Source organism: Pecten maximus, chromosome 10 (genome assembly GCF_902652985.1).
Source record: "Pecten maximus chromosome 10, xPecMax1.1, whole genome shotgun sequence".
Lineage (NCBI taxonomy): Eukaryota > Metazoa > Mollusca > Bivalvia > Pectinida > Pectinidae > Pecten > Pecten maximus.
In genome coordinates, this window is record NC_047024.1 from 25,734,953 (window position 1) to 25,750,527 (window position 15,575).

Genomic DNA, 15,575 nt, shown 5'->3' on the forward strand with positions numbered 1-15,575 from the left:
CCTTAACCTTAAGTGTTGCTAGCTGGCATTTTTTTTATTCTTACAGCTTAAAGAAAACAAGTAATCCAAACTTATTTGATGATAAAAGCTACCAAGTTTCAAAGGAATTGATAGAAAAATGTAGGAGTAGAGCACCAGGCAAAATACTAAATGATAAGGGAAGCTGCCCTAAATTATAGGGCGTTAAACAATACTAAACCAAACTACTAAACCAAACTGTTTTACAGCTACATAAACTTAATACACTGATAACTTGGATAATAGATATTTGTATATACAGTATATCGTATACACATCAATCAAAACACACACATATCCTGTATCATCTACGTAAATGTCAAAATTATCCTGCATAGAATGTATATTTATTCAATACAAAAATTAAAAAGAATTCTCTAAACAGATGTCACTGTAGCAGTAGAATATACAAGTGCCTTACGTCCTTGTAAAGACAGCTGGTACTTCGCAATACTGTTTAATTCAGCAAATTAATTTTAAAGCCGTATAGAGGGTATCCGGAGGTTGTCCGTTTAAGAGTTACAGAGAAAGTGGAAAACAGTGAACATTTTTCTCCAGAAAGATATTCTTTTATTTAACAATTTAATGTTACGTCAAAAAAAAGCTAAACTATTCTTGGCCAAATTCTTAACTAGGAAAATGACGTCATAACAACATCTACTTTTAGTTGGACGTCATCAGCAAATTGACCTACATTCACCTTGAAGCCATGCATTTTGTCAAACTATTGCAGTATTTCAGAAATGAAGGTCGTGATCAATACACATTTGAGCTGCGTGTATATAGAGGGCAGCACCGTCGGAACCATTCTTCTCGCGCCACGTGTCATGGCAGACCTGTACAAGTTTGTAAATATGTTCATCAGTGTCACGTGCTAATGCCTTGTCAATGATTTCCTGCCAATCAGAAGCTGTGACGTCCGTTTGTGGGATTTCCGGTTTGTTTGTCAAGTCGGGACATCCCTGGCTGACATAAACCGCTAACAAGGCACACGTGAATGTTCTCAAGGCGTCAACGGCATCTGGATGTTTTAACAAAGGGATAATTTGTCGTAACGACCAAGCAGCTGTCACACCATGAAGAAGAAAAAAGTCGTTTTTGATTTCCGACAATGCAAAAACAGCAATGGCCTGGTCTAGTAACCAATTAGCAAGCGCGACTGCCAGGCCATCCTCATCCTGACAGCTCTGTATCACCGGTACTTTGATCTTATAGGCATACTTCATCAGATCATCACCTTTTCCAACAAGAGCGGCAACTCTGTACTGGAATCCACCAGAATACCAATCGCTTTGTCTGAGCTTCACTGCTTCGTCTTCCATGTACTTTCTTAAATTTTCATCTTTCTTCAGTTCCGCAAGTACGGTCAAAATGTCGCATGCTCCTTTTCCAAAATGGCTGATGTCATTATCCGGGTTCTTTTCGTCAAATATTAGTGGTTTACAAGAATGATGTAGATATGCCAGACCTTCAGTTACTGTGGACGAGCATCGAACGCTGTATCCATAGCCTGTGTGTATCAAACCGTGGGCGGCCGAGCACACTAGCCCCCTACTCAATTTTGGAAATTCCTCTCTCAGCATTTCTTCCGCTGATCCATGTTCCTTCAGTATCACTCTGAATCGATTACGTATCTTGTAGTACAATTTCCTTTGCCCAAGAAGTTTGTGTAGTTCGTCATCCGTTGCGGGTTCTGCGTCAGTGCTTTCGTCACTGTGACGTGGGTGATTAGGCGGTTCCAGCTTCCCGTGATTTTTGTAGTGTTCAACGAACCTGTTGACCCTGTCTTTGTCACCACCAAGTTTCTCTATTGCTATGATACCATGTGTCAGGTGGTTACTGAAGAATCTGTCATACTCTATGTAGTACGTCTGTGTAGACTGGTCCTCCAATATGTCCCTTAACCAGGAACCACCAGGGGGGCTGACAGACGACATGTTGAATCTACAATGACAGTCAATATTGTTAATCAGTTTATCATTAACACGAGTTCATCAACATATAAGATAACATACTTATCAGAGACATACAAATTCGCCAGGAATAGTCATTGAAGCATTGAAGCACCTAAAGACCTTCCAATTACTGAACAAAACTTGATTCTGACATCTTGGTTTGAAGAAGTTTTGTTCAAAGTTCAGCCAATTCGACATTCGCCCCGTACTCAGGGCCCAGGGGGCGGGATCCATATTTCACAACTTTAGTTCATCGAAACGTTGCTGCAAAATTTTATCAAAATCTATTCCTTAGGTTTGAAGGAGTTATCAAAATGTATAATAATACATATATTTAAAAAAAATCTAACTTCATATCGCACAAGAAAATAGATAGAATAATATCAGACAGCTGTTTCGTTTTTCTAGGACTCATCGGTGGTGACACAAGTGTGGAAATCCAGAACAGGATGCAGGTTTGAAATCACAAACAAGAGAACAGATGGTAATCGACAATATTTCTGGTATATAATTTGATATTGAAAATGTTGACAACTTTGACCTCACGACATAGAGCAGTTTTGTCCAGTTTCAAATGAATTAACCATCTTCACACAAACTGATAATTCCTTTCCTCTTTTTTTCTGAATTGTTCTGTAGGTTCTGCGCTGTACATAAGTAAACAATTCTTATTAACAAATATAATATATAAAGCTATTAAGAATACGAAATCTGTCCTGACGAACTGTCACCTTCTAACCTTAGAACAGCACCCCCGAAAAATAGAGTCTTGACGAAACAATCGCTCCTTTATAAATTAACACTAAAACATTGACTTTTTTTATCTGCCATTAAAAAGAATTAAGTCTTTGACACATGATTAACGACGTGTGTTCAGGTGTCATGGATTTACGGCAGGTTTGACCTAATATTAAACTGTATCTAAAGGGATTGATATCACATGTTTTCCATTTTATTAATATCATTTACCGAAGAAAATTGGCAATACTTAATGTTTTGATGTATAAATTTGAATTAATTCTCGCCATATTTGTTTCATCTTCGATAGAGTATCATAGCTCAAACGCTTGTGAGAACTCTGATTTGATGATTTCAAATCCCCGATTGTTAATTTACACTTTCTAGGTAGTAACATCCCTCATTTCCCTACCTATGGAGCTTACATGCCCTCATTAATTCAATATTCCCACAAAATCATGATTTCTGTGACAGGTGTCGACTGCTCATCAGTAGTAAAACTGGCAACACTGATGATGCAGGTTGAGAAAAACCACGGTCGAGTTTTTTAGTCAACATCATGTTAGCTCGTTTGGAAATTTTATATTGCCTTGTATAACCTATATAGTTGTTCTAACTTTGCTCTCGCTTTATCAACCCTGAGTTTTAATAACGATTTTATTTTATTGTCGGTATTCTCTTGTATTGTTTTAGTTATCTTTCCCAGCATGCATTGCAGTTTATTTAAGATTCTGCGCCCTGGGAGAACATATGATTGGATAGGTAGCATTCAAACGTTGCTAAGCGGTCATGGAGTTACTACCCAGTGTAGAATAGTGTAATGAATTTCTTATCCTTATCTCTTGACCGATAGAATTACTATAAACAAAAATAGATAGCACTACAATGTCACAATACAAAACAAGGACATGTTTACTTAATATACTATTATCATCTTTATTTCCTCCACAAAGAAGAATATGATAATACAAATACAATCAATGTAACGTAGATAATACGTGACTATTTACATAGTGATATCAAGCAAAGAAAAGGTGCATGCGAGTTCACAATATAATTTTATATACATACAGTTAATTATCATAGATATAAGTTGAGTAGTATATATGTCTAATATTCAATGTACAAAAAAAAAATGCAATTCCTATAATTGGGAAAATTTTAATTTCCCTTACATCCACTACATAAGCAAATATCGCACAAGTATGATACTATTAATGTATGTGTACAGGTCAAACATTCATTTTATGGCATATATGGACTCTAATCTAAATTCTTCGTGATCAACTTCATTCACCTGATGGTTCATTGGACCACCTAGTAAAATATGTATTAATGAATAAAAAAATATCGACTTTTATGACGGAGTCGGAACCACAGGTACTTGGGGTAAGAAATTATATTTGTATATATATACTATAAAGCCTGTTTATATATACTATAAAGCCTCGTACGAGGCTTTATAGTATATATATTATACAAATATAATTTCTTACCCCTAGTACCTGTGGTCGGAGCAACATGTTAAAAGACAATTCCTCCGATTTTCATCACGTTGGATGACTATATTGTACTGGCCTGTATTAGTTTGATATTGAAATCATTACACGCTCACCAAGTAAATAAAGTTATCCTAGACAGTATAGGAGATTGACGAGACGAAACACACATTTAGCCATCAATTTGCATCACGTGATTAATAAGATTTACCCGGAAGTATTTTGTTTAGGTCGTTATATAGGACAGATATTTGAAATTGGTGGAATCGTGTGTTTTAATGCAGCTAGAAAATATATTTAGATATAAACTAAAAAAAAAAAATTATTCATCGTCATTTTAAAAATTAAACTCACGTCCTTTGCAACAACTACCAAAACTATGTACTTGACATATTTTAGCTAAGGTCACCAACGTTGTTCAGAATCAGCAGCATGCAGTTTGATGTTGTGTTCATTGAGGAAACAAATTTCTTAAATCAATAAGTCGTGCAATTGAATTGAATAGATCACACCGCGCACTCATATTATATAATTAATACTAATTGAAGCATTGAATTTGAACGAACACTACTACCGCAAACTGAATATAAAATACCCCATGGCCAGGTCAGGGAACGGACTTGTGTAAGTCTAACACACCACACAACACAAGGCGCCCTAAAAAAAAAAACCATTGATAAACAACAACATGACCTAGTTTTCGGTGACATTATAAAGTACTTACTGACGACAGTCTCTCGATCTCCAACTATCCACACTTCCACCCGATTTCAAACTAAGAGTTTGCCCACGAAGTATGCGTATTGAACGAGACACCCTCCGTAGACAAGCAGCTAGCATTTAGGGTATGCAAATAATATCAGTGATATAACACGGAGGCCAAGCACGGGGTATTTAATTGAATCAGAAGTACGAGTTACTTACCTTGCCGTGCTGAAAACACGTAAGTTATTCATATGACATTTCAAGTAAATAATCAAGATAAATTCTAGTTTTCGTACGGGGCCATACATTCGTAGGATCAAGCTGCATTATCTTAAATTATTGTTCCTCGGTATAACTATACACATGTAATTCTGTATTTGTTCAAGTTTTTTTAAGAGTATATGGGAAGCCAACTTGACCTTTTAAAATGGTTCTTCAGTGTCGATCATGCATATATTTCGTACGAAAATTCATTTATAATTTAAGTAACAAGTATATACTTCTCAATTAATTAAAAAAAGGCAAAAAAAATAAGTTTCGCGAAACGTAAACATTTATTAGATTGATTTTATCATTAATTTATTAAATTCATTTCTTTCTGTAGGGCTGGAGCACGAGTAAAAGTCTCATTGTATATTCCCGTTCCTACTTCCTCAGCAAATCTAATAGGTTTACTAATACTAGAAAACCTTACCTCTGTTGTTTTCTATCCCTATCCTCAAAGTTTCTTTTATTTACCCTTCTACTTCCAAGTTGGCGGAATTCTAGTGTTTTGTTGCAACTTTTCGCAAAATTCAGCCAATCCAAGAATCAACGGCCAATGGACCCAGAATTTAACTCAAGTATTTGTAGGGGGACACGGCTATCTTCTTCTTCTTTATCGTTTAGCTAGTTCCCGGGCCTTCAGCCATAGAAAAGAGTTGCCAATTGCATTTGATTTGAATATACATTAGTATGCCACTTTGTATATCTAACCCCAAAATTTGTGTTCTACGTAAGTCTGATTTTAAACCCACTTCTCCAAACTCTTGCATTTCATTTCAAACAATTTTATTGTCGGAACCAAAGGATTGGACCACCCACTGCCCAATTGTCTACCTTAACGGCATGCTACATAATTCGCAAAATTTCCTGTTATGTTTGCAAATATATACCTAATGTCTTTGTTGTTGTCTTGTGTTATTTTATTGGAAATATCCAAAATAGATCTTCTGCCCAAATTGCCACAATTGTCTTTTCACAGTGTACTAACTTTGAGGAGCAGTGCTATGATTTCGTCAATTCCAGGCCGGGTGTCTTGTCTGCGGTTTTTTTCCACTACAGTGGTAATTTCTTCCTAACTTATGATAAGATGATATTAAATTCATTATGCTCAAGACTTTGACATATTTGGATAGTTAGAGTGGAGGCCAGGTAACATCAGATGAAGATCCGAGGTACGTAGTTCGACGCTCCTTACCGTTTTAAAGTATCACTCCGTTTCTGCTCTTCATCTTTGCCATGTTGCGATAAGGTTCCTTTTGTACTTGTATTTGATGTTTTAATTGACCTAGTCCCACGTTCATCAATGTTAATTAAATTAAGGAAATCAGTGTGTGTGATGTGAAAAACCCATCTACCGGTATTCATAGAAACAAGAAAAATCCATACATTAATCTTTAAACGTAAAGGATCACTTTTGACCATAAGCTTGTTCTGTGTAATAACAACAATATTAGGGAATCGGAGAGAAGACACTTGGTGCCGGAGTGGCTATCTTTGCTGTTATTATTGAATCTATGATTTAGGTGATATGTGTTGTGACACTGGAAGCAGGGTATTTTCCTGCCATTCGTTATAATTCCAGGTACTCAGCTTGGTATCGTGAAGAAACTCAGCTAGCTGTTATGTGGTAGTATGTTATGTGGATGAGCACTACAACAGGTCATAATTGACAGGATAATTTACTTGTAGGCGCGTTCTGTGTGTAAATTTAATATTTATTATTACTAGAATTGTTATTAATTAAGTAATTATTAGCGTTTTTGTAAAAAGATATAAATTTGCATCTTGTGGGTCCTATCAATATTGTTCCTGTGTACGAGGGAGTTATTTCCTTTCCTATCGAGCAGGAAATATAAGTTTCTGCATATAAAAAATATACATACAATTGAAATCAGGATCTGATTTTTTTATTACAAAAATCTTCTGAACACATATAAAGAGACATCACTCCAAATCTATGATTGAAGCAGACATCTGTACAAACAGTAATTCCATATTGTAGTAGTTCAATGCCTGGTACGCTTCAGGGCAAACTAATGTTAAACTTCCATCTGAAATATACTCAAACTTAATGACATTCGAACGTTAACTAGCATTCTTCAAGATTTTTTGACATTTGAGATGTTTTAGATTCAAAAAACACTAAACACCAAACAAGTAACCATGACGTGTTATTATATATATTAATAATATAACTATGGAAACGTCGTAGAATATTGATTTTTTTTTAAATTATCTTTGTTTCTGCTAACAATCAAAGAGAATGCTAAGAGTTCGCTATTGTGACACTTTCCTTAGAAAACAAGACGAACTTTTCCTGATATTTCTTTGATCTGGTAAATTTTGTCTCTCAGCATAATGCCCTTTATGTCACTTAAATCGTTCAATTATATACTGAAAATGATTAAAGAGTTGTATACATCGTCCTGGGAAAAATCGATAATTTGTGGCTCATATTATATGAAAACACCTAGATATCTATAGCCATCACAAAACTTTCGCCTATATCACTGAAAAAGCTTATTCCTATCATTTAGTCAGAAGTTAGAACATATTTAGGATAATCGAATCAGCACATGTTTAACTAATATATTGTAACGATATTGATACATACATTTTTAAAGCTATTTGTATCACAGTTCAGCACATCACAAGCAACATATTGATGACATTGACGAAATTATCAAACGTTTGTGGCAACAAGCGGAAGTGACGTAGGTGACAACAATCGATGCTGTATTGATATATACAAAAAAGATACCGTTATACAATGACAAAGTAGGTACGCCAGAAGGATAATGATCCAAAGAATTCTGTACAAATGCTATATTTTTGCTTCATAACTTTGGTACCAACAGAGAAGGTTTCAAACACTGAAAACATATGTACAAAGTATGCTGATACATTATATCTAAGCATTAAAGCGCATTCTTTGGAAAGTTATTGTCCTAGTAGCATTGCAGAAAAATTGAATTTCGCACGTTAGCGAGTTATGATTAACTTTGAGAAAAATAGAACAATAACTTCAAAAGAGGGCAGTTTGATACTTGTACTTACGTTTGTGTTATAAATTGATTTTTTACTTATGCTCTTTTTGTTCGTGAGGATATTACCTTTTAAGCACTACATCTCCATAAATTGTAATACTGGGTATTTTGCATTTATAAAGACAGTTGGCACTTAAACCAACTGATGAAATGCACATCATCAAATAAGAAAGCTACAACGGCAAAATACTTCTGTTACAAAACATCAAACACAACCCAATATAGTCACATATATGCAATTGTATCGACGCAATCTATTCCTCTCACCACGATTTTTTTCGTGAAGCTTTCGTGAACACACATAGTATATATTATATTTTGTGCTGTAGTCTACATCATTATTTTTACTGATTTTTCGGGAAAATCACCCATGAAAAATATTTTTTTTCGTGAATCTAATTTTCTAAATGTATCTTGTACATTCAGTAGTTTCATATTCACATTTGTATAGATCTCTGGTTCCAATTGTAAAACTCTTTAAGGAGAAGATATTAAGTTGTTTATCGTAACATATCTGTTTGATAACTTATTCGTTTGTCATGGATAAGTTGCTGGGAAACTAATACATTATAGGTATCACTGATGACGTATCTAGAATTCAGTGTTCTTAATATGATTGTACGTGTTAAATGTGGTCATTATTTAAACCATACGAGGGCTTATTGATAAGTTGTGAGCCTCGTATTGAAGGATTTGAATTTTGCCGGACATATTGCATTATTTTTCAACCTAATCCCCTTCAGTATCTATACACTTTTGCCTCAATGCCACTTTTATAGAACCCCTTCTCTTGGCTGCTCACAAAGTCATCCACTGCACGTTAGGGCTAGTGTTAGGGTTAGGGTTAAGTTGCCTGAAATAGCTGTTTTCAGTTTTGGAAACAGATGAAAGTTTCATGGAGCGATATCAGGTGAATAAAGTGAATGCTCAATCATTTTAAAGCCACAATCGTGAATGGTAGGCATGGCAATTACAGACTCTTTCACTCTATCCCTAACCCTAACCGATTTTGTCCATTTTGCAAAAGCCGCCTTTCTTGTTTACTTTAGAGTGCTACCTCGTCGATATAAACAAACCAAATGAGACCAGTCCTTGGGTCAGAGAATAGAAGGACTTGAAAAGAAAATTCTTGAGTACCTGCTCACAACTTATCAATCAGCCCTCGTAAAAAATAATCAGAAAAAAAACCAAACATATTTTCGTCTATACGACACAATGCTGCTAACAAGATAACAATCAAATACAAAATTGAGATTATTAAACGAAACAAAACATTTACAACATATGACTTCATAATTATGACGTCGACAATACATATTATGCAACAAGAAACCTATTCCTAAATCACAGTCATACAAGATCAACAAATGCTCAAAATATGTTTAGAAAATATAAATTCATTTTTCAGACATGTAAAGGGCAGGTAACCACTCATACTGGTTGCACTCTAAGCCAGATTCCATTTTCTGCACGTGCGAATCCGCCTTTTGACAGTTTCGGAGGAGCCTAAAAAGAAATCATAGTTTTAAATTGGCTACGGTCATGAACCGAAAGTCATCATAAAAATCATAAGGAAAGAAGTAGTTAAAATGTTTATTATCACAGTATAGTCTTACACTTGATATCTGAATACGTCATTTATAAACAGAAGTGATAGAAATAATAAATGTTTTCAATATAACAAAAAGTTTTTGTACAAATGCTATTATAGATTATAATGCAAAATGTATATTTTGATTTTACTAGAAATGTTTGAATGTATATGTACTTGATTTTCTTTTGAAATAATACAAAAAATAATGATCAGAACCAAAATTACAAAGGATACTTTAATGCATATTTCTATTTGGTCTGTTGTCCTAAATCCTGTCATAGTACACTTTTTTCGTTATATTCTTAAGATTGTGAATATGGACAGTGGTTCTCTTGTCACCATCCTAGCCTCATTTTATATTGTGACCAAACCTTGATTTGACCTAGATTTGTATTTCGGGTGTCGTCGTGACCTAGATTTGTATTTCGAGTGTCGTCGCTGAAGAAGACGCTTACTCTTCCGGAACATATGGTCTCCAACTGTTTGAAGAGTTTCCATGCAAATCCATAATTTTCTTTTTAGTTTGCCCACGTTTAATTGATTTTGAGATTGAATGATGGTTTCGTTATTATGTCTGTATTCTCGCTTGTTGTCATATCATGATAACACTAGTTCTCTACACTACATTTTCAAACGCATGAACCTATCTGTTTTCTGATATATTGATGAATGATTTATACTGAATTATTATGATTTAAGTCTAGTACATGGAGTGTAGGTATCAAACTTTTTCCATTGCCATTCATTACAAACCATTGGAACGCTTTCTAGGAAATGCGAAGGGCAAAAAATTACTGGTTTTTTTTTTCATTTTCATAATAGTAGACACCATTTTTTTTTTTAAAAAGAATGACTTCAGATGAAAAAAAAAAAGAAGAAAATTAATAACTTGAAAAAATCGATACAAATATAGAAACCCATCAAAGTGGATAGTTCATACGGCATCAGGTAGTGTCCTCGGTTTAGAATATATCAGATTATCTATCCCAGTCGGGAGATACTTCGGAAGACTTCATACTGTTACGGAACATGTGTGGAAAAATCTGCCTTAAAACCCATTTACAAATTTTCGTTTCAATATTTATATGTCACTTGTTTCGTGAGGATTCCCGTCATAGTTAGGCAAAATTCACTGTTGTTTCATGATAGGTTCGTTTCAATTGCAACATATCGGCCATTTTAGCTCGAAATTAGCATCGGTGTTGATATTAGATTTCGTTCAAGGAACACGACTTCGCTCCCCTCCCTTATTTGTTTTCATTTTATTTTACCACACTGTGACGTTTACCTCTGTCTCTGGTGCCGATTGAAATCTGAAGTTTTTCAGAAGGTGAACTATGGCCAGTTTGATTTCAAAAATAGCCAACTTAGAAGCAAAGCATTGTCTTGGCCCGGCGCCAAATGGAATATAGGAGTGTGTAGGTCTGCTGGCTACTTGTTCAGGGGAAAATCTGTAATAAACAAGAAATAATATGAGGAGACAGTTTAATCATCAACTGAACAATGTAGATAATTGTAGAAAAGACATATGACTCAAGACGAAATGTACAGCGAGCTACACTTTAGAGAAATTACGAATGAGGATTCTGGCAGCACAGGAGATAAACTTTTAAAGCATTGTTTACCTCGGTTATGTTTGTAAAGAATGCTGTGCGGAAAACCGAGTCTCGTGGTTGCGAGTGACGAGTCGGTGATTACAAATGTGTGGAATATTTGTATACATGAAAAATCCGTAAATGTCTTTCAGCAAAAATCTTACCATGTTCGCATATCACTACTTTCACATTTTGAGGCATCTATCTACATCTAAATAGTATTGGCCTCCTTCGTCAAGCTAAAGAGTATGTCAAGATGAGTGTGAATAAATGCTTAAAGGGTAAAGAAAAGATGACATGGCTAAGTAAACAGAGCAGATGGCTGACTTGAAGGCTAAAGTTGAGGGAATTAATGTAATATCCGGTAGTAGGAAGTTCCAATTGATGATGGTTCTTGGAAAGAATGAAACTTCACATGTATGAGTTCTACATGAGAGAGTTTGATATATATGCTGGTGTGGTTGTCTTGTGAGGCAGGTTGGAGGGACTAGGAGCTCCTTTCTATTGTTGATTTCATTGAATGTTATTTTGTGTAGCATGGTTAGTCTCAAATCTTTCTTTTGAAGTTCCGGAAGTTCCGGGAGTGCCAGTTTTGGTGCTGTAGCATGTCACCAACACTGGAGGTGTTTCTGTGCTTGTTGGTGACAAATCTGGCTGCTCTCCTTCGAATCATTTCTACCTTGTGCATGGCTGACATGTCTGAGGTAACATACTCTATGAAGATTCGGTCCAAATATTGCTAACTTATATATTGCATGTATGTCATATTCTCCTAATTGTGGACGTATAAGAAATAACGACGTCTAATGTTACAAATTGAGACGTAAACTCAGGTCATGGAAAGGACCATTTTCAAATACTAGACATTTGTTAATACTGCAATGGTACCACAAGTTATAATTTAAGTTATTTTAAAGAAACTGTTGGCCTTCTACTATATTCAGAAGCTAAAAATCTGGTCTCCTTAGCATTTTCAAAAAGATATATTTTCTTATGTACATTTGTAATGGGAGTGTATTTTACCTTTCCGGATCGAATTTGTGTGGCTCTATCCAAACTTCCGGATCTCTGTGGACAGCAAAAATGGGAACTGAAACGTCCATATTATGTGGAATATGTCGACCACACACTGTCACATCGGACGACGCTCGTCTGTTGAATCTATAACAACAATGGAAAGAAATCAAATGTATCCAGAAATTAAATTGAAAACTTCTATAACGTTAGATATATCATTAATATAAAACGTCGGATTATTTATAAATGTCAGTATCTTTATTTTGGAATTCGATCAGTTGTATAATGTGTACAGAATAAGTGGTATGGAGTGTTAAGGATTTAAATTTAACTTAACACCACTGTATGATATCGGCTTCTGATTATAAAATAATTTTAGTGTCAAGTGAAAATTAAAATGTTCATTTTACAGTTTAAGCTAGCAAATGTATTCATATATATACACGCATGCATGATTCTAGTTTGAAATATCAATTGACAATCAAATGCTGTAGATTTCCCCCAAATTTTTCGGGGCTAATATTTCGCGACCTTTTTTGGAATTTAGGACTATTGCACAGGGATTAATTTAGCAAAGCTCACAGCCTTGTCAGTTTTTTTCAGTATGCAGGTGAACACATTTATGTATTTACCTTCAAATATAAACAAAAACGTTATCTGATTTTTCACTTCGCGGATTCTTTAATAACCCCAAGCATAGCGAAATTGAATGCCTCACGAATATTACCAACTATACAGTACATTGTATAATTAATTCACCAGATTTGTTAAGTAGAACTTTAAATGTAAATGAACTTTGATTTGTCAACATATATATTTACTCTATATACATATGACATTAGTTTCTGCTCTAGTGCATTCGATCACGTAATCGGTCTGTTATTCAATGGATTAGTCCATGTAGTATGTTTTACATATGTTACAAGTGTAAAATACTCTGGAGAGTTTTTCGTTGGTAGCGCCAATCAGAAATCGATTGTGACGTCATAACATAGAAAATGACGTGACGTCAGGAATTGTGATGGTGCAACAAAATCGTGACTCCATTTGATTACGCCCTCAACATTTTTAGTTAAAACTCAGTAAAAATGTATGTTTTTTGAATAATGTGAAAACTCTTTAATTTGTTTTCATTTCATATGAGATTTCATGAAACTTGTCTCGAAGTCGAGGTTTTACTATGTGTTCGCCCAGGCTGGCAACATTTTAAAAAAGGAACAACAAAACTTCTAAGGCTCGTTTCACATAAAATCTCGAATGAATTGAAATGCAATCTCGTTTAGAATATACATGTATATAAACGTACCTCAACATCGGGGGAAACAGTCGAAGTGTCTCACATATGACTTTATCTAAATATGGTAAATCCATTATGTTCTCGTAACAAATATTCCCCTGCAAAGAAAAGATAACACATTTCGTCATTAAATTTAAATATGGAAGCATTAAAGATGTATATCCCTGCTTAATTGATGGTCGATTGTATCTCAATCTTCACGTTAGTTTATTAACATATATCCTTTTAATGTACGGCTACATGCACTTCATTTCTTATCAAAGATGAATGTCAGTGATCATTTTAAAAATATAGATTTTAGCAAATTTAAAGGTTTATAGGGCAATGGTGAAGATATAGAATGATGGCTAACGTCCTGATTGATAGAAAGATGTGCATATTTTCTTTATGTGTTGACTATTACTGTGCAATAATACAAATACAGGAACAAATTGGATATGAACTATGACACTTTAACCATAGAGGATTTACGTAAGAAACTATTTGATCTTCCATATGTAAATTTGTTTTAAGTCATAGAATATACGATATCCGCGTGGAAATATATGTCCAGTTTTCAATGGATTCAAAAACACATTACATTGCCTTTTTTCGCTATTTTAATCGTTATTAAGGAAATATTGATGATAGTTTATGCCTTTTCGTTATAATCGTTCCGATAATAATTAACTAATGAATTTCAACATACAAAAACCGCATTTTCCCGTAAAATTCAAGGTAAAAGAAAATGTCATAATTTTTTCATCACACATTGTATAGTTATATCACTAAAACAGACGACCCTTTCCTGAATGCACGCGCCATACTCGACAGTTTAAAGGATCGTTCATAATGTGTATTATTTGATATCAGTTAACGATATGATTATGACCAGGATACAAATTGATGATCCACCATATGATATCAAATTAATACACTCTCCTCATCGGAATTTGATTTGTCTAGATTGGTGTGAGATATGACTGTGTACACGTCATAGGAAATCCTTATATGACTAAATGGAACGTGACACAGCATAATTCAAACATAGTTGTATATCAATTAATCGGCGAGGCTGACTCCACCGAGTAAAAACGTTAATGTCTAGTTTTGAACGAGCATAGTTATGACAGCTTGTATATGGAAATACTGGGTTTTATGTAAATATAGATATGTTTCATATTATAATTAATACTCAATAATACAGACATTTGTATTTTTCAGCAAAACACATAAGAATTGCAAGAAAGCTATATTACAAAGCTGTGGTTAATAACATTGGCTTGGTGGGTAGAGAACTCTCCATTGCAATAAAACCGTGCTTCTTGTGGTAAGAGAGTTTTAGTAAACATTGGCATAACTCGCAGGACTCCATTCCATTCTAAACGAAAAGCTTATGTCGGGTATCACAATACTGTTTCAGTGTTACTGTGTATCTGTTTGAAATATTTGAAACGTTCATGCATCACTGATTCCTACCGTTTTAATGTTGTTTTGTATCTCGTGTATAAGACGTTCCTGGCAGTCAGTGTTGGTGGCGAGGTTGTAAACAACGAAAGCTAAAGCATTCGCGGTAGTTTCGTACCCAGCCATTATAAAGAAAATGATGTTCGCTGTGATTTCCTCTTCTGTAAGGCCTGCAAAAATGTTATATAAAATATATTTGTATATGTAATTTTATATCTATCATTATAATGGGGTTACTGTATTTTTTGTTTTATTCGTGGGTTATTTGCTTTCGCAGTATTCGCGGTCATTAAATATATCGTGAAAATAAATATCCATCGAATACTCCTATATACAAACAAAGGTTTAGAAGTGTTTATCACATAATATTTACAAGAGGGAGTTGTGCGAAATTTAATAC

The 15,575-nt window shown here is 34.6% G+C and overlaps 2 protein-coding genes across 3 annotated transcripts in view; both read right to left on the bottom strand.

Annotated features, from left to right (window-relative positions):
• Window positions 1-561: 561 nt before the first annotated feature.
• Window positions 562-5,080, bottom strand: LOC117336080. Its single transcript, XM_033896449.1, has 2 exons — window positions 4,935-5,080; window positions 562-1,962 (listed from the first exon to the last, which is right to left on the bottom strand). Exons 1-2 carry the CDS (start codon window positions 5,048-5,050, stop codon window positions 756-758), a joined length of 1,323 nt encoding a protein of 440 aa, XP_033752340.1. The 5' UTR covers window positions 5,051-5,080; the 3' UTR covers window positions 562-755.
• Window positions 5,081-7,069: 1,989 nt separating this feature from the next.
• LOC117335747 (cytochrome P450 3A24-like) overlaps window positions 7,070-15,575 on the bottom strand; it is a 30,590-nt gene continuing 22,084 nt past the window's right edge. For both annotated transcript variants that reach the window (XM_033895924.1, XM_033895925.1), the window contains 5 exons: window positions 15,188-15,345; window positions 13,739-13,827; window positions 12,439-12,576; window positions 11,109-11,271; window positions 7,070-9,732 (listed from right to left, as the gene is read on the bottom strand). In XM_033895924.1, the coding sequence (XP_033751815.1) occupies window positions 9,658-9,732; window positions 11,109-11,271; window positions 12,439-12,576; window positions 13,739-13,827; window positions 15,188-15,345 (623 nt within the window). In that variant the 3' untranslated portion in view covers window positions 7,070-9,657. The remainder of the gene's footprint in view (window positions 9,733-11,108; window positions 11,272-12,438; window positions 12,577-13,738; window positions 13,828-15,187; window positions 15,346-15,575) is intronic.